Source organism: Peromyscus californicus, unplaced genomic scaffold (assembly GCF_007827085.1).
Source record: "Peromyscus californicus insignis strain IS unplaced genomic scaffold, ASM782708v3 Scaffold_14__1_contigs__length_90479793_seg_2, whole genome shotgun sequence".
In the NCBI taxonomy this organism is placed as follows: Eukaryota; Metazoa; Chordata; class Mammalia; order Rodentia; family Cricetidae; genus Peromyscus; species Peromyscus californicus.
Window position 1 is genome coordinate 49,658,972 of NW_026294436.1, and position 24,730 is coordinate 49,683,701.

General features: G+C 41.0%; 2 protein-coding genes across 7 annotated transcripts in view; one reads left to right on the top strand and one right to left on the bottom strand.

Annotated features, from left to right (window-relative positions):
• Positions 1-1,010: 1,010 nt before the first annotated feature.
• Positions 1,011-19,916, bottom strand: Blzf1 (basic leucine zipper nuclear factor 1). 2 transcript variants are annotated; one of them, XM_052737445.1, is made up of 7 exons: positions 19,807-19,916; positions 18,990-19,067; positions 10,796-11,232; positions 9,006-9,205; positions 7,192-7,320; positions 4,480-4,699; positions 1,011-2,155 (listed from the first exon to the last, which is right to left on the bottom strand). In XM_052737445.1, exons 2-7 carry the CDS (start codon positions 19,018-19,020, stop codon positions 1,970-1,972), a joined length of 1,203 nt encoding a protein of 400 aa, XP_052593405.1. In that variant the 5' UTR covers positions 19,021-19,067; positions 19,807-19,916; the 3' UTR covers positions 1,011-1,969. The 2 variants fall into 2 exon arrangements, with proteins under 2 accessions (XP_052593405.1, XP_052593404.1); XM_052737444.1 differs by having other exon boundaries at positions 19,779-19,895.
• A 347-nt stretch (positions 19,917-20,263) lies between these two features.
• The window catches only part of Nme7 (NME/NM23 family member 7), a 145,739-nt gene continuing 141,272 nt past the window's right edge, over positions 20,264-24,730 (top strand). For 3 of the 5 annotated variants that reach the window (XM_052737447.1, XM_052737448.1, XM_052737450.1), the window contains exons 1-2: positions 20,269-20,382; positions 20,699-20,889. The gene's annotated coding sequence lies outside the window, so the exon portion shown is untranslated. Of the gene's footprint in view, positions 20,383-20,698; positions 20,890-24,730 lie in introns of all 5 variants that reach the window. The other 2 variants (XM_052737451.1, XM_052737449.1) reach the window with 2 other exon arrangements.

The window sequence follows — 24,730 nt, forward strand, 5'->3', positions numbered from 1 at the left end:
TGACAACCTCGAAGTTCTCTTGGCTATCCACCTAGGAGAATGATGGGCCAGGCCACATAGTGGTTGGTTTTTTGTTTGTTTTTTCAGGAACTTCCATGCTTTCTTCAATGGCTGCTGCATTTTACACTCCTACTGGTGAGGTGCAGCGGCTCCAGGTCTCTTCAGATTTGCCTACAATTTCTCTTGCTTTTTTGTTAATAGCCATCCTACTATTTTGTTAATCGTTATCTTCATGAAAATGGTAACAACTACATTTCACTCAGTACTGATGTTGACAATCTTCTGATGTGCTTATTTGCTATTTGTATGTATATACAAATATATATGTGTATTTTAGGTAACTTTAAATAATTTTCTCATTTTTTGCAAGTGTGTGTGGTACATTGTACATTGGAGTGTGTGCACATGTCAGTAAAGGAGAAGCTTATGTATTGGGTGTCTTCCTTTATCACTTTCCACCTTAATGTTTGAGGCAGGATTTCTCACTTAGCCTGGCGCTCATCAATTCCGCTGAAGTGACTACTGCTCCATGTGTGCTGGGGTTACAGATGTGCACCGCTGCACCGTGTTTCATGTTAAGTGCTGGCAATCTGGACGTGGGTTCTCATGGTCGTGTGGCAATGTTCTACAGACTGCGGCATCTCTCCAGCCTCTGCCCCCTTCTCACTGGGCAGGTTTTTTGGTTGTTGAAGTTCTTTGTATCTTCTGGCCACTTCTCAGATGTATAATTTGTTCTTTTTTTTTTTCTCTCCAATTCTTAGAGCTACCATGTACCTCAATGCATGAAGGTTTTTAACTTTGGGGAAATTTATTTTTTCATTTCTTGTGCTTTTGTTGTTATACCCAAGAAATCACAGTCAAAGCTGATGTCATGAAAATTTCCACTTTGTTCTAAGAAGTTTATATTATGCAAACAGAAAAGAAAAGGCAACAAAACAGCTGTAAACAGTGAAAGCCACATGAAGACTGGAGTCAAAGTCCATTATTCTGGAAGGAGAAAGGACTAACCATCAGAAGGAAATAGAGAAATTTATTGCCATTGAAAGCTATAAATACGGCTCAGATGAGTCAGACAAAAAGTAGTAGGTTTGACACTAAAGTATAATTTGATTTGGCCAGATTTGCCTTCTCTGATAACTTTTAAAATTCAGTATATTTTTTGATGACAGATTTTTGTGAATATTTAAAGGTCAATAAAAGGGCATCTTATGATACATTATACAATAATATATTCTGTAATATCTGTAAATTAATAGATTACATTTTCCCCAGAAACTCATTTTCCATCATTATATTATCAAACTAGATATTCCTGTTGCAGACACTGCATGTGCCAACGTGAGTCAGTAATTATGAATCTGTTTCCTCCAGGTTGTCCAACTGCAACCATGCAGAAGACAGAGCACTTTGCAAAAAACAACAGCACGGGACACTTTTGCTGAACTATTGGTTGTAGTTCTGAAATACCTTTTTATTTTCCTAATATATTTGTTTAGAAAGATTAATGCCTTTATCCCAGAGTTTCTGAAGGCCTCTTTTATGGCCCAAATGTGACCACAAAGGAAATGAAAATCCCTTTTTCCTATACTCCAGCTATTAACTAGCCAACATGCTCTATGAGGGACTGGCCTTTGCTAGCCCCACACTGCACTTGGCCGCTGTGCAGGAATGCAGCTTTGGCAACAAGGAAGGGATGGGCATGGCCACATCCCACGCATGTTGTAGTTTGCCTGGTTTTGTTTTATGCACCAAAATGAAACCTGTTTATAGTTCATATAAATATATCTACATAGTTTCATTTTTTTCTTACCCTGAGACATTTCTTAAGAAAAATAATCTGGAATCCAGCACATGAAATATCTTTGTGGATATATATTATATAAAGATGATTTTATTTCTAGCATCATAAGAAACCCAGCTCCCAAATAATGAATCTTGGGTACTCAGCACACCTCAAGTACATTATACATTAAAGAGCAATGAGTTCTCCCTTGCAATGATTGCAGCAATTGAAAGTTATATTTTCATATCTGGTATAGGGATGGAAACGTCCAATATTTTTCTTTGTAGTGAGTAATGTAGGGGGTGAAGATTCAGAAAATGGGTTGTCCGGTGAGCTTTCTGTACAGGTAACTGGATCCAAAATCCGTAGAACCTAAGGCAAAGAAGCCATGTCAGATGTTAGCAGCATGTACCATAAAGCCTTGGGTTTCACTAGTACCTAACTACCTATGACAATTCATTTTGTTTTATGTGCTATCATCAAAAATAACATCGGAATGAATTTGAATTTCTCCTTCTTCCAAAACACTGTAAATTCAGCAATGATGCCTAGTTATGACATTAACCACCTTTATTTTAGTAACTATGAAACCAATACTCTTTCGCAGACATCTACAGAAGGAATAAAAACAGAAAAATGGAGCTCTATGAGTTCTACCTCATATGATAGCAGTTTTCAGTTTTACCCCAGAAGCACCCACTGACTCTCTCCTCTTTTTCATTCAGTTCTTTAGAGTAAGGATCTGACCACCAGTCTTCTTGGAAATGCTGCTTTTACTTATGGGAAAACAAATGGCCCTTCATGTCTCCTTTTAAAAATTATATATAATATTTTATGCTAATAACTATGTTCACACTACTTTGTTCTCTCATTTCTTCCTCGGTCCTGGCTCTTCCTGTTTACTCTACTGAGATTCAAAACAGGTGGTCTTGGGCTGAAAAACAAAGTCCAATTAAGGACAAGGGTGGCCTTTTTGGTCCACAACTCCTATTCTCAAACTCATCATGACATAAACAGAGTTATGTTTCAAAGGAGGTAGGCTCGGCAATTGGCTCTGTCTCCCTTTGCTACAGTCGGGGCTTATTCAAAGGCGCTCTTGGCCTTGCTTCCCTGCTCTCACTGCCTGGACACTTCCCTCTTCCAAGTTAACAGCATATTCAAGACACCGTAGCTCCTGTTTAAAGCATCTTGGCATCACATAAGAGCTACCACGCTACTTTAGGACTTCCACTTGTTAACTACACTCTACTTTTAAAATTCAGCTTTTAGACCTTTTATTTTGATGGAACTAAGTTAAATGTTAGATGACAAGCAAAGACAGAAGGAGTAATGTTGCTTATAAACTTTGCGAGGAAAAGAACAGTTTCTAAGTAGGGCACATGCTATGACATTATGGGTCTTTAAAGTGAAAAATCAAATGCTAAGGGAATTCAGTAGGAGACTGAGATATGGCAGAAAGCCTTCTACATTTTAGCCTTGAGATGACAGGGCTGGATCTGAAGCCTTGCAGAGATCTGCGGCACAGCATGGAGGGAAGAAATGGGAGGGCATTAAAGCCGACAAAGGAAGAGTGGGGACGAAGTTACTGCATTGATCTCTGAGAGGACAGCTCCTGAAGCAATGGGGTGGAAGGTCACGAGGCACGCGAAGAGAAGGGCTGTCGGTCTTGTTACTTGAGGGAATGTGGCAGGGGAAAGAAGAATGAGCAGCTCTAGAGCAGGCCTGGAGCATACCCACCACTGCACAATGAAGCAGAGGGCAGAGAAGACAGGATGGCGGACATTAGTCAGGAAACCAAGGCAAGAGAAGTTTCGTGAACGAGGGAAAAGCCAGCTACGCTCCAAGATACCGACAGCAGCTGAGTACATGTGACATAACCTCCCAGCAAAGAAATAGCAGGAAGAACAAACAAGGCTTTGAGTAGTTTACTTTTTAGGCACTGATCCTTTTAGTAAGTAGCTGAGCACCGACTACGGGCAACATCATACCAGTCCATGAGGAAACATAGTAAGACATGCTTTCCAGTCTTTAAGTAGTTTTAGAGAGAGAATCACACAATAACAACATGACACAAGAGCTATCTCGATATGCATACAAAGCACACTGGACGTTGGACACTAAGAACGACGACAGAAAATCGTTTAGGCAGGTGGAAGAGCGTGCATTAGAAAGAGGCATGAGAAAAAGAGTCCCTCTGTGAATGAGAAGGGAGGAAGGCTGCGAGAGGAGGAAGTGGGACTTGGGGAGTGACTCCTGGAAAGGGGGATGGAAACACTGCGATCAGCCGTCTATGCTCTAGGAAAGAATTCAGTCAAGGAGGCAGGACTGGGAGCTGTCTGATGACTGCATTGACATTTGCAAGACAACAGAGGATGGACGGCCTAGAGGCAGGAGTTAAACTATCTGAGTAAGGGACAGGTAAGTACATATGTATGTATGCATTTTCTAATACTTCTGGCTGTGACAGGAAGGTGATTTTCTCCTTAGAACAGAGTAGAAACATTAGGAAATTTAAGGGTCAAAGGAGGAACCTGCTCTAAGATCACAAGCTTATTAACACAAAAAACAAATTGAGGTTCTACATTTCAAAACTCTCAATGCCAAGCAAGCATAACATGTAGCTTTCAGTAAGGGGTCAATAAAATCTCTCAGCTATAGAACACATTCCACAGCTCACGGAAGAGAAAACAGGTTACCTTTTCAGCCATTTTCTCAGCTGGGGTACTGAAGAATTCTACTGTTGCTGGAATCTTCTTCTGATTGCTAATGCCAACATTTCCCAGAAGATGAGCGTGCACGGCTTCTGCCAACTTGTGGTTTGAGAGTGCCAGTCCTGCTGTGCTGTGGGGCTGTGTGTTAGGGGAGTGTGTCTGCTCTCTTCCCCACTGTAAGGAGATCAAGAGTTCCTCCAGAAACCTGCACAGAACACACATGAGCAATGAACACTCATAAAGACAAAATACAAGAACCAATAAGAGGAAGTAAGTAAGCAACATGTATTTCAGAAGTCATTAATATCTTTACTCAGAGTTCAAGTCTCAGGATGACTGGTCAAGGGCAGAAGACACTTGTTAATCTACTACTATGTTATTACCTGGAAATCATGAAAACAAGTAGTACAGTTTAATATAATCATATTTGGTTGTTGAAGTCTGAATGCTAAATCAACCTCCAATATCTAGAGTTAACTTTACTTGGCCATAATGTATAAACTATTTTCTATATTGTTGGATTTGATCCACTAACAGTGTCTAAGGATTTTTTTTTTTTTTTTTTTTTTTTTGTTTTTTTTTCGAGACAGGGTTTCTCTGTGTAGCTTTGCGCCTTTCCTGGAACTCGCTTTGGAGACCAGGCTGGCCTCGAACTCACAGAGATCCGCCTGGTTCTGCCTCCCGAGTGCTGGGATTAAAGGCGTGCGCCACCACCGCCCGGCCGGATTTTTACATCTATGTTCATTAAGATAGAAAGTCTATAGGTTTTGGTTATGATCTCGTTTGTTATCATAATGCTCGCCCCCCAAAATGATTAGGAAATTGCTCTCTTTCCTTCTATCCTCTAGAAGAACTTGTGTACAATTGTGTTTCTCTCTTCCTTAGATGTTTATTAGCATTTAGTGGATCCATCTAGGCTAGAATTTCCTTCACTCGGCTTTTAACTACAAATTCAACTCTTTAATGGGTTAGGGTTAGTTAACTTATATATCTGTTATTTTTGATGATTTATTTTAAAATTATTCGTGTGTGTGTCAGGTGTGCGTACATAAGTGCAGGTGCACACCGAGCCCAGAAGAGGGCGTCAGATCTCCTGGAGCTGAAGTTACTAGTAGTTACAAGCTGCGCAGCATGCTTTAGTGCTGAGAACCAAAGTCAGGTCCTCTGCAAGTGCAGCACACTCTGAACTGCTCTGCCACCTCCAGTCCTCCTACATCTGTTCTGAAGTAACCTTTGGTAATATGTCTTAAGCTTATCTAAATCATTGACTTGATTGGCTAGAGGTATCAATAACTTTCCCTTATTATCTTTGCTATGTCTATTCAATCTATTGCGTGCAGGCTTTCATTCCCAATACTTAACATGCACCATCGTTCCTCAGTGGACTGGCTAGAATTTTTTTCTTATTTATTTATTCTTCTCTCATACAATACAACCTGACCATAGCTTCTGCTCCCTCTCTTCCTCCCAATTCCACCACCACCACCATCTCCCCTCCCCCTCACTGCTCCTCTGTTTCCTCTAAGAAAAGAGCAGGCTTCCCCATGACATCAACTAGACATGGCATAACAAGATGCCGTAAGACTAGGCACAAACCCTCATATCAAGGCTGGACAAGGCAACCTGGTAGGAGGAAAAAGTCCCAAGAGCAAGCAAAAGAGTCAGAGACACCACCACTCCCACTACTGTTAGGAGTCCCACAAAAGCCCCAAGCTAAACAATCACAGCATGGATGCAGAGGACCTAGCTCAGACCCATGCAGGCTCCGTGACTGCCACTTCAGGCTAGACATTCCTTAACTTTATCTTTTTTTTAAAAGTTTCATCACAAAATTGTTTTAGCTATCATCATTAACACTCTTTCTTACTTCTGCTTAATTTGGGTTTAATTTGCTTTTTGCATTTCTCAGAGTAGTAACTTAAATTACTAATAAGCCTTTTTTTTATTTCCCCCAATAAACCTCCCTTTTTATCTTTTTACAGATAGGATCTTCCTACATAGCCCAGACTGGCTGGAATTCAGGTACTTCTGCCTCAGCTTTCCAAGTGATGGGATTACAGGTACGCATCATCATAGCCAGCCTGGAACAAGCATTTCCCTTGTAACACTGCCTTAATTGCCTGTAACAAATTTCCATACTTTGATATATTTTGCTTTATTCTTCTAATGTCCCATATAATTGATTAGTAATTATTCAATTACATAAAAGTACAAAGACCTTTTAAGAAACACTGCCCATGTGTTTATTTATTTATTTTATTATTATTATTATTATATATTTTTAAAAAATATTTCAGCCTGTTAGTTCTGGAATGCAAAGATATGCAGACATGTTCTAATATTACAAAAAGACTTCAAAATCTCTCCTGTGGGAGAAACAGGGATGTCACTTGGCTTCCCAAACTATACAAAGCCACCATATCCATACCCAGGAATTACTTTTAAATGCAGAAACAACCTCACTCACAGATCTCTAACAATTCTTTTCCCTATTAGGAATGCGAGATGCAGCACCACCTTTTCTGTTTTTAGGGCTCCCTCCTCTCAGGGCACCTATTTTAAAGTGTGACTTACAGTATACAGTTGGTATGTTAAAAAACATGGCCACACTGAAACAAACAATCCAACGAAACCTTTCACAACAGCGAAACCTGCAGGAGTTGACAGGAGAGTTCAGAATGTGAACAAGAGCCGTACTTTTGGGTAGAGATCATTTCCTGGCGAAACTGCTCCCGTTCACTCAGGAGATCCTGTATGGCGCTCTGGGCATCTCGGTTCTGACGCTGTAGAACTACTCTGAAGTTCGTCAATTCGTCTGCCATTACTCTGAAAAAGATGAAATTTCACATACAGTTCTCCCACAGTACCAAGCACATAGAAGTTAATCTACTACTACTCTGTGACTGTCAGTTTCAAAAGCTAACAACAGGATTTAACATGCTCACTGCTTTGCAGCTCTAGCGTTTTAACTGAGAACATTTTTACATACAGAGCTTCTGAAGCAGGATCAGTTGAAATATTTTTTAAATGACAGAAAAGTACCTAACTTTTTTATATAGTGACTTAAATTATTAAATGCATGCTTCTAACTATTAAAAAACTGAAAGGAAAATAAATAGTAAATTATTTTTCTCACTACTCAATTGTACTTTCAGAAGAATGCTGAAAACTTTCTCTAAAACAAAGAAGTCTTCCTCTGCCAAGCAGCCTCATTCTCCTTTACGGAGCAAATAAAGTTTCTTATTTTTCCAAAAAAATAATTTAAATGTATTTCAACATGAATGTGTGAAAAAATAAATAATGGGGAATGTGTTTACTAGAAGGAAAAATTTATTACAAAGTTTTCTACATCTTGCTTTTTTTTTCACTAGAAGACAAAAGAAGGACCTTAGTATTCAACTACTAGAAAATATCATAGATATAATACATGAAGAAATGCTAGTCTACAATTTATCAGCGGTTCTTAAAGTATAGCTTGGAGACCTTTGGTGTCTTGTGAGAAATCTCCAGATGAGTTGTTTTAAATCAGCAGTTATTAAACACACGGTGTCCTGGGTAGTTTACTGCACACCTGACATGGGTTAGTTGGCTAAGAAGGCGGCACCACAACTCAGAAGATGCTTCCCTAAGACTAGCCTGTAAACTAGCCTGTGGGGGCGTTTCCTTGATTGATGACTGATGTGGGAAGGCCCAGCCCACTGTGGGCGGTGCCACCTCTGAGCAGGTGGTCCTGGGGTATAAGAAAACAGGCTGAGAAAGTCTAGAGGAACAAGTCAACAGGCAGTATTCACCCACGGCACCTTGAGTTCCTGTCCTGACTTCTCTCAGTGACGGCGTGTGACCCGAGAGAGATGTAAGCGGGAACAAACCTCTCCCTAAGAAGCTGCCTTTGTGTGTTTCATCACAGCAGCAGAGACCTACCTAGGACAGACAGTGTCTAAAACATGCTCTTATTGCTGCAGAAGTTGAGTGGGGTAGGAGACAGACAGACAAGGACCAGTGTGGTCAGAGGCCTGGACCACAGCCTTGTGGCTTTTTCCATGTGGCAGAGTTGCCTCACCAGCTTTGCCATAGTGAGGATGTTTTCTGTTTATACATGGGGAGAAGAACTTGAAAAGGTCTATACACGACCAAAGAGCTGTGAGACCGAGACCAGAGCATGCTGGGTGGAGACTACCGTCCTAGGAAGTGGGAAGGAGCTTGCTTTCTCTGGGTAGAGAGGGGAGGGTCTACATCTGCCTTTTGAGACTGCAGTATTTCCACATTTGATTTTAGTGTTGTGTTGTTTACTGTAGAAGAGTGAGTTTTAGAATGAAAGGGGGCCATGATTACCCACCTCTCTCTAAGAGACTGCGTGGCCCTCCAGAGGGGGAGTGCTACACATTAAATAATGTATGAAGCACTCCGACAGTCTTGCATCAGAAATTTTCCCTGTTATTTTGCTATGAGTCCAAAGAGTGACAGGCAGAACAAACAGCAGGGAAGGAAGTACTATTTACAACAGAAAACACCTGCTTGCGAGGAATTTGCTTCTCCACACATCACACTGTATCGACATCCGCTCCAGCTGTTCCGAAAGCTGGGCTGTGTTCCGACCTAGTGCTTCGTTTTCTAAAATGAGCTGGTTCTTCTCCCGGGCTAGGCGTTCAAAGTGATACTGCGGGTCATCTCCAACAGAGGCCACCAGCAACTTTTTTAACTCACGATTTATCTAGGATGAAAGAAGACAACCAAGACAGAAAGCTTAAGAAATGTCACTGACTTGACAGTAACAAAACTGATGACAGAGAGTCTCTTTCTGTGTCCTTTGGAGCCTGTTCCAATGTGTCAGGGTTTGTCTCACAGTTTACTTCATTATTATTCCTTAGAAGCTGGTTTGTTTCCTAATGAGAGACAGAAAGGGGTAGATACAAATAGGGAGGGAGGGAGGGGGGGAGAGGAGGGGAGGAGAGGAGGGGGGGGAGGAGGAACTGGGAGGAACAGAGAAGAGGAAACCGTAATCAGGATATATTATATGAAAAAGAAATCTATTTTCAATAAAAAAAATTAAGAAAAGAAAAATACTAGAAATAAGACAAAGTGAACCTATATGAATAGTTATACAGTTATATCTAGACAGTGTAATTACAGATGTTACCATTTTTATTGTCTTTCTGAATTTTCTTTTTGATCTTTTAAAAATGGTGTGTGTGTGTGTGTGTGTGTGTGTGTGTGTGTGTGTGTGTGTGTGTGTACACGTGTGGAGGCCAGAGAAGAATGTCTGTCTCCATCACTCTGTGACTTATCTCCTTGACACAGGGACTGTCATTGAAACTATAGCTAGTCTGGAGGCTAGCAAGCCCCAGATATCCTTTCTTTTTGTCCCTGAATCCAAAACCCCAGCACTGATGTTAGAGGTGTACATGGCTATATCAGGCTTTTTACATGGGTGTTGGGGATTTGAACCCAGGTCCCCATACTTGTACAGTCAGCATTCTTATCCATTAAGCCAGTTTACAAATAAATATATATCATTTTATATTTAGAAATTAGCTAAATATATTAAACTATTAAATTCAAATAAAATGATTTAAATATGAATAAAATCTGGATAAGAACCACTAATCACTGTGTTACACACACTATCACCTTGCAAAAAGATGTAGTTTTGGGCTAGTGAGATGGCTCAGTATGAAGGCCTGACCACCTGATCTGAGTTTAATCTTGGGAACTGAGGTGGTTCTGACCTCCACACTCATGAAGTGGAATGCATCCCTCCCTATACAGTGCACATGCGCGCGCGCGCGCGCGCGCACACAACCAATATCAAAATGTAAAGTTGAACAGAAACAAGAGAGGGCTGAGGCAATTTTATTAGGCTGCGAAGGTTAAAGTAACACAACTGAACGCTATGGATTCTTATTAACGTCTAATGAAGACACAGTAACTTATTTCACACACACCCCACACTCTTCCCAGGTATCAGGCAAAAATACTTGGGATGAATTCTTCAAACGAGGACTGCTAATTAGTCAATGGCAAAGCCCGACCTGGTCAGCTCATGAATGTGACCTACTTTTCTGACTTAGAGGTGGTCTGACCTAAAGCTGCTCACACCTCCACTTCCACCACACTTAGAGTATGAGTCCCCACATAAACTCTTCCTAGAGGCCCGATGGCAGAGTGAGAAATTCAAGAGGAAGCTTTAGAGAAACGACAACCTATGATAAATGACATTTCTGAGAAAATGCGTTTTCCAGCATGGGATTAAAAGGTCCAGAGATAAAGATCAGAGTTCACTGAAGCTGTGGGCTGTGCTCACCTCTGTCTGTACCCGGAGCTGGTTTGAAAGGCCTTCTTTGTCCTGAAGTAGCCTCCTTTCAGAATTCTTGAGCTTCTCTAAAAGCTTCTTTGCCTCTGCGAGTTCCTTCCTCGGGTCTGTGACTACCTCTGGCTGCAGGTGGACTTCTTCTCGGTGATAGCCCAGAGACTTAAGCTTTGTATTTTTGGTGGGGATGTCATGAGAGATGGCGGCTTTGGGAACAAATATCCTCACAGCTTCAACTTCCACTGCTTTTTCAGTAAGAATCTTTCCCAGCTGAAGAACGCCTGGGCTGTCTGAGGGAACTTTCTTACGTGGACTCTGAAGGACATGTTGATTTATGGGTTGGACTTCAGAGGTGACTTCAACAGACTTAGGGGGCTCCTCTGTTTCCATTCCATCTCCTGCTCCTCGGATTGGGGTCGAAGTGAGGTTGCCTAATGAAGAGGTCAAGCCAAGGACAATTTACCAAAAGACATGATAAGAAAATGCCAAGACTACTTGTTATGTAGCAGTTCCCTCCCTGACTGAAACACTCCCTTCTGTAGGGAAGCTCCTTAAGCTAGAAAGCGAACAACTCCAAACAGCTTCAGGAAGTCCCTGAAAATGACAGATTCACTAGGCCCCTCCATTCCAATAGTAAACGATAAAGGGTGTGCAGAGTCACTCTCAGAGGAGCCAAGACTGGAGACCAGACCAGCTGCCTGGAAGAAACAGAACCCGCCAGGCTGCTGGGAGGAGGCTCAAAACCACCAAGGCACCTGGAAAAAACCCCCTCCAATCTGTTGAGCTGCCTGCAGGCTGTGCAGTGTGCCCCCGATTCCCAGCTTTTGGGGAGCTGTCACTGTGCTGGAGCATGGACCGTGGTGATGCAGCTGTCTTTGAGACATTTCTGCTCCTGTGTAACCCCAAGGAAATTCATTGGTTCACCAAGGCGGACGATGGCAGTGTCCATTCTTTGCTTTGTCATGGGCTCCCTATCTGGAGTGAGTAGGCGTGTGTTACATCTCTCCACGAAGTCTTGCCAAACAACACTGCTTTGCCCTATGTTCTAAAGTATCAACAGCAAAAGGAATGGAAGAAATTCAAGAGTAATTTCTAAACCATCGTGCATCAACGAAAGTCTTTATTCGACTTTCATGTTTAAGATTTCCTTAAATTAAAGGCTTCTTTCTTGGAAAACGCAAGAGAATTTGTTTCTGGCTTCCATTTTGTAATATACTCCTAGAAAAATAACTTTCTTCTATTTATTTCTATATTGAAATATATGAAATGGAAGTAACAGCCAGGCCATACGGTGGTGATGAGCAGGAATGTAATAAGGTCAAGCTCTGATGTACTATGGACACTCAATGATGTCAAATATAACAATACATATTAGCAATATATACATATATTTGAAAGTATCTACATCCCTCATAATAGATTAACCTGTGTTATGCTTTACACAGGGGTAGAGAAGGGCATTGTGTATGTTACATTGGAAAACTGATTAGGAAAAGTATCCCATTCTTACACCTAAAGGGTAAAAATTAAACTAGTGAAACCATATGGGCTGTGAGACTTAACTCCTTTAAACCTCACTTTTATCATCTTTACATTATCTTTCCGGGGTCATATGCCCTGTGTGGTTTTTGATTTATTTTACATGCACTATGTTTCTAGTATGTATTGTATGCTCTAGTCAATAGATACATGAATAGCAATAAATTCATAATGTACAGTAAGGAGAAACACACTAGTCGGTAGCAGTGGTTATAATGATGGACTGAAGAGGTCACACACAACAAATACAGTACCAGGCAAAGAATAAAGGCCAGATATTTTGTGAGACAGTATGGACCACTGTGCTTAAGATAAGATATAGAAAATAGGGGAAACACACACACACACACACACACACACACATACATACACACACACACACACACACACACACACACACGTGCGCGTGCACATGATAACATGGGTGCTGGGACTTAGTAGTATAGCACATGCTTAATAAAAGTGATGTATTAATGAACAGTTTTATGACTACACAACTTTGAATTTTTTTTAATAAACTTCTAGTTGGGTATAATGGTGTATGCCTATAATCCCAGTACTTGGGAGTCTGAGGCAAGGGCAGTAAGTTTGAAGCCAGCTAAGACTGATAGTAAGAGCCTGTCTCGAAAAGAAAGGAAGGAAAAAAGGAGTTGAAAAGCAGTGACAGCACATGTGAGGTTTGGGCTAGATCTCCAGCAGCACAAAATACAGCAACAACAACAACAACAAAACCAAAAACCAAACCAAAACAAAAAAAACACAGAAGAAATAAATATATAAGTCCTGGTGAAGATCTGTATTGTCAAACAGTCTTTCAAACTCACTTTACTAATCAGTACGTCTATTTCTTGTATCTTTAGATATGCTTGATTTTTGCATTTTCAAAATGTAACATTTAAAACAATCCATGTAAGAATACATGTAAATTGTTCAGAATGGTGGTGAACAAAGTAAGCATTCATTAAATGTCCTTTTACTTTTGCAATTATTGTTCTTTTATGAAATCTAATAAACTTTGCCTATTGATAATGGGGAAAAGGAAAGTTTACTTAGTATTATAAAATATAATTTTGACTTTCATTCTCTTATGCTAGTGTTAAAATGATATCACTGGAATATAAGACATTTCATTTCATAGATTTGTTTTTCTATTTGGTATGTATCAATGTATTGGTGCTTGAGTTATATAAAATAGAAGGTACAAAGGCATCTGGGGTTGTAAATTGTTTTCTAGCTCACAAAATATTTTATATTAGGATAAAATCATTTTAATATGCAATACAAATTGAAACAGGCTCATGGCTTTGGGACCAATTTTTGAAGTGATAAAGGAAGATTTCAGAAAGTGAGACCAGGGTTTAGTATTATAGCATGTTGGAAACAGCAGCACTTTACAAGGAGAATGCACACAAACCCTGTACAATTAAAGAACCACTCTTGTATGGATGTATGTAGACAGGGTCTTACTATGGAACTTAAGCTGGTCCTCTGGCTAACATGCAGCCCAGGCCAACCTTGATCTGGAGTTCTTCCTGCCTCTACCTCTTGGTACAGCATCTTGGTTGACTTGTTTTCATATTCTTAAAATTTCGTTTTAGTTTTGTCTAATTTTATCTAATGTATTTCATTTTGTTACTTGTCTTGTTTCTGGTGTTTAAGAATGCAGAATCATATATTAACTACAAATTAAAAAGAACAACAATAAATTTACCACTAATGCCACACCATTCCAGTCCATTGAGGTTGACCCACAAGAAGCAGGTGATACTTTGGTTATGGTTCCAGTCAAAATGGATTCCTAGGCAAGTCATAAAAACTTGATCTAGGAGTTTAAATACTGTTATGTAAAGGAAAAATTTAAGTAAAGGAACTTCAAACAATAGAGATTCAAGGTCAAATCACAAAATCGTTAAAAGACGAAACAATGTGTATTTGACAGATAATTCTTTTCAAACAAAACAATCATAATTTCAATCAAGAAATTCAGCCAACTTTCAATTCCAGTTTACTCTTTAACTTTATTTAAACTGTTCTACTTACTTAAGAACTCATGGCTATCAGAAAGGACCCATCAGGTCTTGTTAACATGCAGCTGAGCAGGCAGAGCCAGGGCTTTGCATTTTCTTACCTTTCATATTTTCTTACCATTCTATTTTTCCCTCTGACACACATAGAAACCTTTATTACACATGTACTAGGCTATGCAGGGCACATTCATAAATAATTACATCCTTCAAGTTCTCAGACAAAAACCTATGGCACCAGCTCTGTAATTATGAATAATGATGAATAAAACAAAACCTCAATCCTTGTTCTCCATCCCTTGAAGGAAAGCAACCAATATCCTGTATCATTCTGACCCTCATACCTGTGATCATGCATTAATCAGTTTAAACAGATGTAAGGTTTATGGTTTTTTCATACTGGCTTTCCCATGGACTGACGAAATATAAAGAAACAGAAAAATCACTAGTTTAATGTGGGAGTCTGCCAGAGTCCAGCTCCGACCTGCTCCTACCTTTCGAAGGGTTCTTGGGTGGAGGAGAGAGGAATGAGGAAATATTAGGTAGGAAGATGGAAAGAGACAATAAGAAAGACAAAGACACAGTATAGCTTTGGGAGGGCCCTGGGTCAATACCCAGCCATGCCCAGAGCTTTACTGAAAAGGGCTTTTTATAATATGCCAGGGGGAGAGGTAAAAGACCTCCCCCTTGCAAGATCAAAGCACACTGTAAAGCCAGGTGTAGACCCTTCCAAACACCTGGTAAACACACCCGTGGCAAAATCATCCCCTTATGCAGTCCTGCTGGGTAGAGCAAGCTCAGATTCTCAGACCCTGAGTAAAGTCTCACTAGGAAGCCTCTGTGTGCCACCACAGTCTAACATTCTACATAGAGACTCGCAAACTTTTTTGGTAAAGGGCCAGAGAGGAAATATTTTAGGCTTTTGGGACGATGAGGTAAAACTGAAGACAGTCTTTAGGTACTTATATGAGAAGACAAAACCAATTTTTTTCTCTTGATGAAAGAAACTTTGGTCAAGTAGGTAATGATAAAAACAGAATTCATTTTTACTCAGGATAATAATTGATTTCCATGGGATGCAGTTACTGTTTATAATCACTAAACTGACTGCAAACTTGGTTAAGGGGGGTGAAGGCCACCGTTTACAAATTTTTGTTTTAGATTATGGAAGGAAAAAGAGCATGATTTAGAGGCCATCACTGAACAAATACTTCCCTTATTAATGACAGTGTAAATCTATGAGGGGTGTATTTCAAGTCACATGACTGGGCACAGAAAGAACATCAACCCCCTGAGCCAAGCTAATACTAAGTTCTGTAGTGGGTAGCCATTCCAGCTTTGATCTGGAAGTTCCAACCCGCATTGAGGCTTCAATTGTCACGCCTACAAGGCGGGGCCAAGGGAGGCGCCTGGAGACCTGAGATCTGGATGAGCAGCTCTCTCTGTTCCTGGACCCTGGACAGTGGAAGTGGACCAAGCAGAGCTCCAGAGAACACCGCTGGACTGCGATACACCTTCCCCAGACCCCGTGACCTACCTATCCCTTCATTTGTAAGTTACCCATTAAATAAATCTTCCTTTTAACTACGTGGAGTGGCCTTAATAATTCCAGCAATAGTTTCCACTGCCGTTTGGGGTACAAGCTTAGGCCACTCATGAACTTCCCATCTTTCTGTCATGTGGAGCTTGGAGAATGCTGTAAGCACTACAGTATTTCAGAATAACCTATTGCTATTCCAAACTAGACTATTGGAAGCTACATTAGTTACAGATAACTCTTCCCAGCTCATTTCACCAGCTAAAGAAATGTGCTTGGCATAAAAAAGCAAAGTGAGTACATGCTTACTTAATTAATGAAGTTATTAATCTGTCAACATATACCTAACTTCATTTAAACCTTTAGTGAAAAACTTTTGAAAACAACTTGGTTTTTTCCTGTATTAAATCATTAATTCTGAGTTCCATTGCATCCTAATCTGACAGACTCTCTGGAACACATGTAAACTAAACAATACAACGGTTAAACTGGGGATGTCACTTGGTACATGTTAAGACAATATTCTTTTTTAGGAAGTGGGAGCAGCTGGGATTGAAGCTAGGCCCTAGGGCCTGGCAAGCAAGCAGTCTACCAGAGCTGTACCACAGCCCTCTTTTTCATTTCTATTTTGAGATAGGATCTCACTAGGTTGCCCAGGTTAGCCTTGACCTGACTCTGTAGCCCAAATAAGATTGGAATTTGTGATCCTCCTGTCTCAGCCTCCCAAGTAGCTGGAATTACAAGCCTGTGCCCCTAGGCCAAGCTTGAATGTTCTTTTAAATGTCACCATTATCATCTAGTAACGTTTACTTATTACATTAGAAAAATATGCTATAGACCATCAGCTTAACGTTTATGAAGGCGATGTCCAGACCTTACCTCTACAGGCTCTGGATCAACAGTTGCCTGGTCAAATGTGTGCCCACTTACGAATGATGCATATCCTCTGGACTTTCACAGTACACACTGGTGCTCTAACAGCACTGAGAAGTGCTAGTATAACCAATTCAACTGGGCATTTCCAAATTCATCTGCTCATAGAATCATTTTCACCCAATCTTTATGACACTATAGAATTAAAGTCAGATAGCGTTTTAGGACTTCAACTATTTAAATGTCTAAGACCTCACTATCTGGTTACTAAACTAACTGTGATAGCTACATTTTAAATGTAGAAAAGTCTATCATTTTAATGTTTTAATTAAATTGCTTATTTTAGGTTTGCCTTCGAGATGAGCCCTAGTAGTAACGATCCATCCCTCCTACAATGGCAGCGCTGGTCACGTGTTTGGGAGAAAGTTCTAGTGGTATACTAAGCAATCACATTTCTCTCCTGACACAGTTAAAGAAAATGCAGGCAACTGACAACATCAAATGTAGGTATTCCTTTTCTCGGGCCATGCAGCACAAACATCTTTTTTCACTAACAAGAGTTACATTAAAGTAAGACTAGAACAAACAGTGTATTACCTGCCTTACTAGATAATCAAGATAAAATGAAATGATATGAAAATGCTTTTAACTTTAATCCTCATTACAAACAATAACAAAAACAATTTCATTGCCCAGGAGCCTTTCATAGTAAAGTTTTAATAAGTAATCATACTCTATTTAGTTTTTGCTTTTGGCCAAGTGCATTAGTTGCTGTCACAATGGTGATCATTTAATTGCTCTTATTTGCCATTCATTCCCAGTCTACTACTCTCACCAGTCTCCCACCTGCTTATTCTAATGCTAGCCAACTCTTCCAGGGAGGCAGTATGTTGTTGTACCGGTAAGTGAGATGCAGTTATCTGTCAGCATCAGCTTTGCCTCCTGTTTCCTCCTGTTTCACCCTCTTAAAAGAAAAGAGTGCTGCCAGAAATCTGCTTCCTACAAAGTTCCCCTTTAGAGAACTGCCACTGGCAGAACTCTTGATACCCAGGGAGTACACTAATTCTGGAATTCACTTTGGGATATGCTTTGACTCTTGCCTATATGCAAAGGGGAGCCGACTATAGGCGCCGAATTACAAGGAATGTGATCTAGGACAGTGACAGACTTGTAAATTGTTTTTATACGTAATCAGTTACTGAAACAGAAGAGGCAGAAGAGAGCAGAAGAGGCAGAAGGTTTAAAAATATTGATATTGGGGGCTGGAGAGATGGCTCGGTGGTTAAGAGCACTTTCAAAGACCGGGGTTTGATTTCCGGCACCACAAGATGGCTCACAATCATCTGTAACTCCAGTTCCTGGGGATCTGATGCCTTCTTTTGGGCTCTGTGTGTACCAAGCCACTTGTGGTGCACATACATACATACATACATACATACATACAGGTAAAACACTCATACAAATAGATTTTAAAGAGATTTCAAAGATAAAACAGAGAGGAGACTGAGAATGAAACAAGACACAATTAGAGCAGCACTGTAAAAGGATTTGCTTCAAAGCTGGAAATGTAACCGTGAACTGGCACACTTTGTGATTGAGCAGCTTGGTGTGTAGATAGTTCGTAATTTTAAAAATGTTAATTTAAACCCAAACATCCAGAGATGTGGTTACTCTATTAGACAGGGAAGAGTTACAATGAATGCTGAAAATAAAAGTGCCATCATGAAAATCATGGAAGAATTTCCAAAGATAGAGAACCATCGCTGGCGTATTAAACACTACAGAGGGGCAAAGCAAAGTGGAACTCAAAAGTGACTACTGCACACAGCACGCACTATGGGTAGAACGGGACCCCGGATTGTCATTATGTTAAAGTTCTAGCTCCTATGTGACCAAGGTTTGGAAACGCTATCTTTGTAAATAGCTAAGATAAAACCACTTAGGATCCACTATCACTGACATGAAGAGCCCCGGAACACAAATAATTCTCAAGGAATCTATGCCACTTAGTCGCCTGTCTAAAGAATCCCCAAAAGTCTGGGCACATCTTTAATCCCAGCACCTAGGAGGGGCAGGCAGATCTCTGTGAGTTAGAGGCCATCGAGTTCCAGGACAGCCAGGGCTACACAGAGAAACCCTGTCTCGAACCCCCACCCCGCCCCGGTCCCCCAAATAAAACCCCCAAACCAAAAATCATAAAAACAGGAACACTTACTTTTGGTTTCTAAGCTTTTGAGGGTAGCCATTTTTTTCGTAACTAGTGAAAAAGCACTCCAAGACTTTCACCGAAGACCTAGAAATGTATACATATTAAAAAAATTAAAGCCATCCCAATATATTCAGTTGGTGCCTCTACTTTAAAAGTTATATTTTAATTGTTGCTGCCTTTAGTACCCACACATTTAGAAACGGAGCCATTCTTCGTTACCCCCTTTTGACAGGCGGTACTATAGATCTATTCAATATTGGAACACCAGGCATAGGTTTATGTATTATTCTTTAGAGTCTAGACTGCGGAGTAGGTGACAGGCAGCTTCACCACAATCCCTCAAAGCTGACTGTTCCCGGTACTACATACGACTCCGGACACGGTCTAACTTCCTGAACATCACAAATCCTTGCTCTGAAAACGTATCCCCAGACACTACCCAAGAGCACACTGAGATCGAAATGTCAGAAACTTCACTTACTGAAGTGTCGCTCAGTAAGTGAAAAGCGGAAAGATGTCTAACTTCAAAAAAAAAAAAAAAAAGTACCAATATGTAAGGCGAGCCGTGGGTAGGGGAAGGTGTGGGGAGGCACGGGTGCTGAGTCTAAAAGGGGGAGGGAGCGGAAGCGTCAAGACTGTCAACCTCATTCCCTAGGGGGAGGATCCCAGGTTTGTCCCTGTCAGAAGAAACCTTCCCAGAACCATCTTTAAATCCCAAACCAGTGGCCGCCGAGCTCCAGCCCAGACCGCGCTCTCCCCGCCGCGTCGGTCCCACCAGCCGGCTCCAGGATTTACCTCTGATCGTCTTTATTTCAACGCTCACCGCACAGGCTCTTCACTCCCCTCAGCGGCCGGCCCACTCGGTAAACTCCTCGGGCACTCGGAAGCCGACCCGCCCCGGCCTTCCAGACACCTAACGACTGGCTCACTCGAATCACTTCCTGTTACTCAGGGGTTCGTTTCCGGAATGCTCTTCTCGGGGAGAAGGACCACCAGCCCCGTGCTGTGTTTACAAAGGTAGAAACATAGAGTCGGCTATGTGTCGACTCAGTAAGTGAAAAGCTTACTTTAAAAAGAAAAAAAAAAGAAGTACCAATAGATAAGGCGAGCCGTGTATAGGCTTAAACTTCCGGGTCACTAACCACCAAACGGATGTGGCTACGTTGGAAGGGAGAGGGTGGCGTCGCGTTGCCCCAGGCGATGAGGTAAAGGGTGGGTCTTTGTGAGAATGGGAGGGGCCTGATTACTCCCAGCCAATGGAGACGAAGTGGCCTGGAGGCGGTGTTGGATAGAGCCTGGAGGAAGGCGGGGCTTGTGTTGCCAGAGGAACCGGATCATCCGCGGTGTTGTCTTCCTGTCTAGATATAACTGTTTCCTGTGCTGAGGTCCACAAACTATGGTGAGTATTACAGGAGGCTGGAAGAAAGGCTCCTGGGCCCCGGTTACTGAGCATCCAAGTCTTCGGGCGGTTGGGCACTCAGAGGCGACCCCATGCCTTCCTTCTTCACCACCTTATCTCGCTATGCGCAGTTACTTCTGTCCCTTCTCCCCGTTTTTGTCCTGCAGCACCCTAACTTCCACTTTAGCGCCACTAAAACCTCAAGCTAGAGTAATGTAACAAAGTAAAGGGGAGAAGATTTGGAATCTAAGAACACCCGATGAGACATTATTTCGATTTTATACGTTTGCTTTGTCCATCTTTTGCATGTCTCAAGAGTGCAGCCTCAGACCGACGTGATGGTGTCTCAACACTTACCTGGATGTGAATCTCCCTAAACACTGGAGCCTCTTCTCCCAAGTGGTGGAGTTCTGCCTTGCATCTCCTACCAGGACCGTCTAATAATAGATGTCTGCTGGCTCAGCTTGTAGTTTATTGCCTACTTTCCAGGCCTCCGTACTTTAGCAGGTATGTCTTTCAAGATGGAGAGCTTCTGGAAGGGCATGAGCACCACCATAAATTGTGACTGAATATGAATGGGGCTTGATAATTTGCCTTTTTAATAAGCCTTTGGGTGGTTTTGATTCACCCACTGCTCTACTACGCAGAGTTCTAGTTAACTCATCTTCAGTCTTCTCAACACTTGAGGATGGTGGACTGGACATAGTAAATTACTGCCTTCAGATGAGTATAGCTAGGACTTAGCAAGAGACATCCTCACATCTCATTGCTCTTCAGCAGTCCTTGTTAGCCAGTCTGTCCCTCTTTCCTGTAGAGACCTTTTCAAACCTTCACTTCACAAACCCCATCCCCCTTCCTCTCCTCTCCCTTCTAGTCACTGGACTGATTCTAATAGGCAGTGTGTTCACTATCAGCTCCTTGTCGATCAATGCTTTTATCCATCCTGTAGCCTTGTATTTCTACTTTAGAGAAGGGAGTGTCGGGAGATCATCCATCTACTTTTGCTCTTGACTTCACTTGCTCCCATCTATATACCCATCTATGCCATAAAGGAGCATTTGATCTGTTTTTTATATGTGTGTATGTGTGTGTGTGTGGTGTGGATACCGATTATTATGTTAAGTACATTTCTCGCTGTGACTCATGATCTATGACAATCGAAACATGGTGTACTTTGAAGAGTAATATACCTTCAGGTAAAAGAGTGGAACTCTCCCGGCATGCAGATTTATCTTATTCCTCTTTGACCTAGGGATGGTGCTCTTATTATTTGTCAAGAAAACTGAATTTTTAAAAAGCCTAAAAACAGTTAAGTAAAAAATTGCATGGTTTTCTCAACATCTAGCTCTTTCTCCTGTATCATTTGCGGTCAGTCCTTTCTGAGAAGCAGTGAGGTGTTTTTAGAGGTGGGGAAGCTTCTCTCTGTGTGTGCAGTCTAGGCACAGGCAGCTGGATGTGTGTATGTGGCGAAGGTTCTCTATGGAGGACGGAGGTGGTTCACTTTGCTGTGTGGCTTTCTCATCACTCTGATTGAATTATGTCACCAGTGTGGGAGAGTAGCTCAGTTGGTGAACGGCTTGTGTTGCAAGCATGAGGACCTGCATTCATTCCCCAAAATGAACATGGAAAAAAAGCTAGACATGGTGATCCAGTACTGGATCCAGTAATCCCAGTACTGGAGAGGCAGAGACAGGTGAACCGGTAAGCCAGCCTACCTTACTTGGTAAGTTCTAGGCCTGTCTCAAAAAACAAATAACAAACCTGACTTCTATCCTTGGGACCCACGTCATGGAAGGAGAGAGCCAACTCCCTTAAGTTGTCCTGTGACTTCTATTCATGCACTCTAATATACACACACATTCACTATAAATAAGTATAAAAATAATTTTCAAAGGTGGATGGTACCTGAGGAATGGTAACCAAGGATAGCTTCTGTCTTCCATGTGCACATGCATACATGTTCTTGTGTACCCATACACTCCTACATAAACATACACAGAGAGAGAGAGAGAGAGACTACACACACACACACACACACACAGACTACACAGAGAGAGAGTCTATAGAGAGAGAGAGTCAGTCTACACACACACAGAGAGAGACTACACAGAGAGAGACAGGGAGAGAATACACACACACACACACACACACACACATACACACGGCGGGGTGGAGAGAGAGAGAGAGAGAGAGAGAGAGAGAGAGAGAGAGAGAGAGAGAGAGAGAGAGAAAAGAAAAGAAATTAAGTAGTTTGAGGGTATGACATGATGAGATGCATTCAAGGAAGGTCCTCACAAAGATGTTCTTTTCAAACTGAGATTTTAGTAATAGAAGAGATTTTCTGGGGTGGATCTAGAATATTCCATTCTGAACAGAGGCAAGGTTAGTGCAGAGGTACATTAGAGAACCCGGAGGAAGGGAGGACTGGAGAAGGTGGGCAGGAACCCAAAATACTGAACTACGTGAAGCTTGGAAAGAACTTTAGATTTTATTTTAGATATACTAACATAATGTGACTCATATATTTTATCTATTCCATCATTTACATTTTTTCTTACCTTGGCTCTACCTTTAAACTTCAGCCTTATTAGTTCGGTCTAACAGTGCCATCCCCCCCCCCCCCCCCATCTGTAACACTATTGAAATTTTCTGGAAATTATTTTTCTCCTCTTCCCTTTGCAGATCAGAGATTCCTAATTTCTCTCCTTATAATTGGCTTTATAACTTGGTTCTCCTTTTCTGGCTGCTTTTGGTTTCCATAATAGCTTCCATAAGGTGTGGTGAGTGTGTTGATGAGGTGTGATTTTTCTCAGAGGCTCTTATACCGCCCTTTTTGATGGTGCAGCAGCAAACATTGTCTAAATGACCTCATTTCTAAAAGCTGGCTATTTTAGGATCGTCTGTTAGTCAGACGTAAGACAGGACAGTCACTAGAATGTGCCGTTCACCTCCCACTTACTTCTGTTACGTCCACTTGCCCATTAAGGTGCTCTTGTCATCTCTACTGACTCAACTTGCATTCTGTTCTAGGCACACCTCTTTATTCTTTAAATGTGCTGCTATATGCTTGTGTAATGGCTGCAGGCCTCTCTGATGTCTTTACATTTGATTTCATCCTTGTCCATAGACCTAATATAGTCAAATTAAACATATATGTGTGTGTGTGTGTGTGTGTTATGGATAAAACAGCTTATTCTGCTGTAGAAATATGGAAAACTATTGATTACAATCACTGTTATTATTTTGGTAAAACTCCCTAGGCACATGTTTATGTATGTGTGTACTTGTGTATATGTGATTCTACCGTATATATTGTTTTTAAAATACATTTTTCCTCACATAATAAATCTTGTATGTTTTTTCTGGATTCGTTTTAAGAATTTTATATTTTCATTTTTTCCTGATTGAATCAATCCACATATTAATTTGTTGTATTATCACTCTATATAACACATTTTACACATGTCCATTATTTCTTTAGAATAAATTAGAAAGGTAATAACTAAGTGAGGGATCCTGTGTATTGTTAAGATTTTGATATGCTGCCAAATTACCCAAGAAAGTTTCACCAATTTGTACTCTGTCAGCAGAATGCCAGGATTCCTGTTTCTCTAACACTCAGAAGTGCATACATACACTTAACAATAGATTTGATCTTTTTTTTTTTTTTTTTTGGTTTTTTGAGACAGGGTTTCTCTTTCCTGGAACTCACTTGGTAGCCCAGGCTGGCCTCGAACTCACAGAGATCCGCCTGGCTCTGCCTCCCGAGTGCTGGGATTAAAGGCGTGTGCCACCACCGCCACCCGGCAGATTTGATCTTTTACTAAGAAGCCCTCTTGCCTTTCTTAGAATATTGAGAAGGATCACAAATTGTTGCATGTTGTATAAATGAAAGTAACTGTTAATACTGACCTATAATATTTCTCTGTAATTGTGTTTTCATATCTCTCATAAAGTGTTAAGATTTGAAATGTATTGTCTGTTTGAAATGAATAAGTTCACAGCTGGCTTACAAACCCTTTACTCATGCAGAAGTTACCTAGCCCTCCCTTGGAAGAGGCACTTTGTTGCTGGCCCTGAGTGGAGCTAGAACTAGAGTTTCTCAATCTTTATTACAGTCCTGGCTTCAGCACCTACCAACCAGGCACTGTGGGGGTCTTTGGGGGCCATTGTTTTCTCATCCATAAAATCAGAAAGCGACTTATTATTCAGATTACCTTAAGGCACTTTTAAGAGCATCAAATAGTGAATGTTTATAAAAGTAATTCATAAACTGTAATGTACTAGCCATATGAAATATATTGTTTTTATATTAACCAGATTACTCCCTAATGAGAAGGTAGTTGGG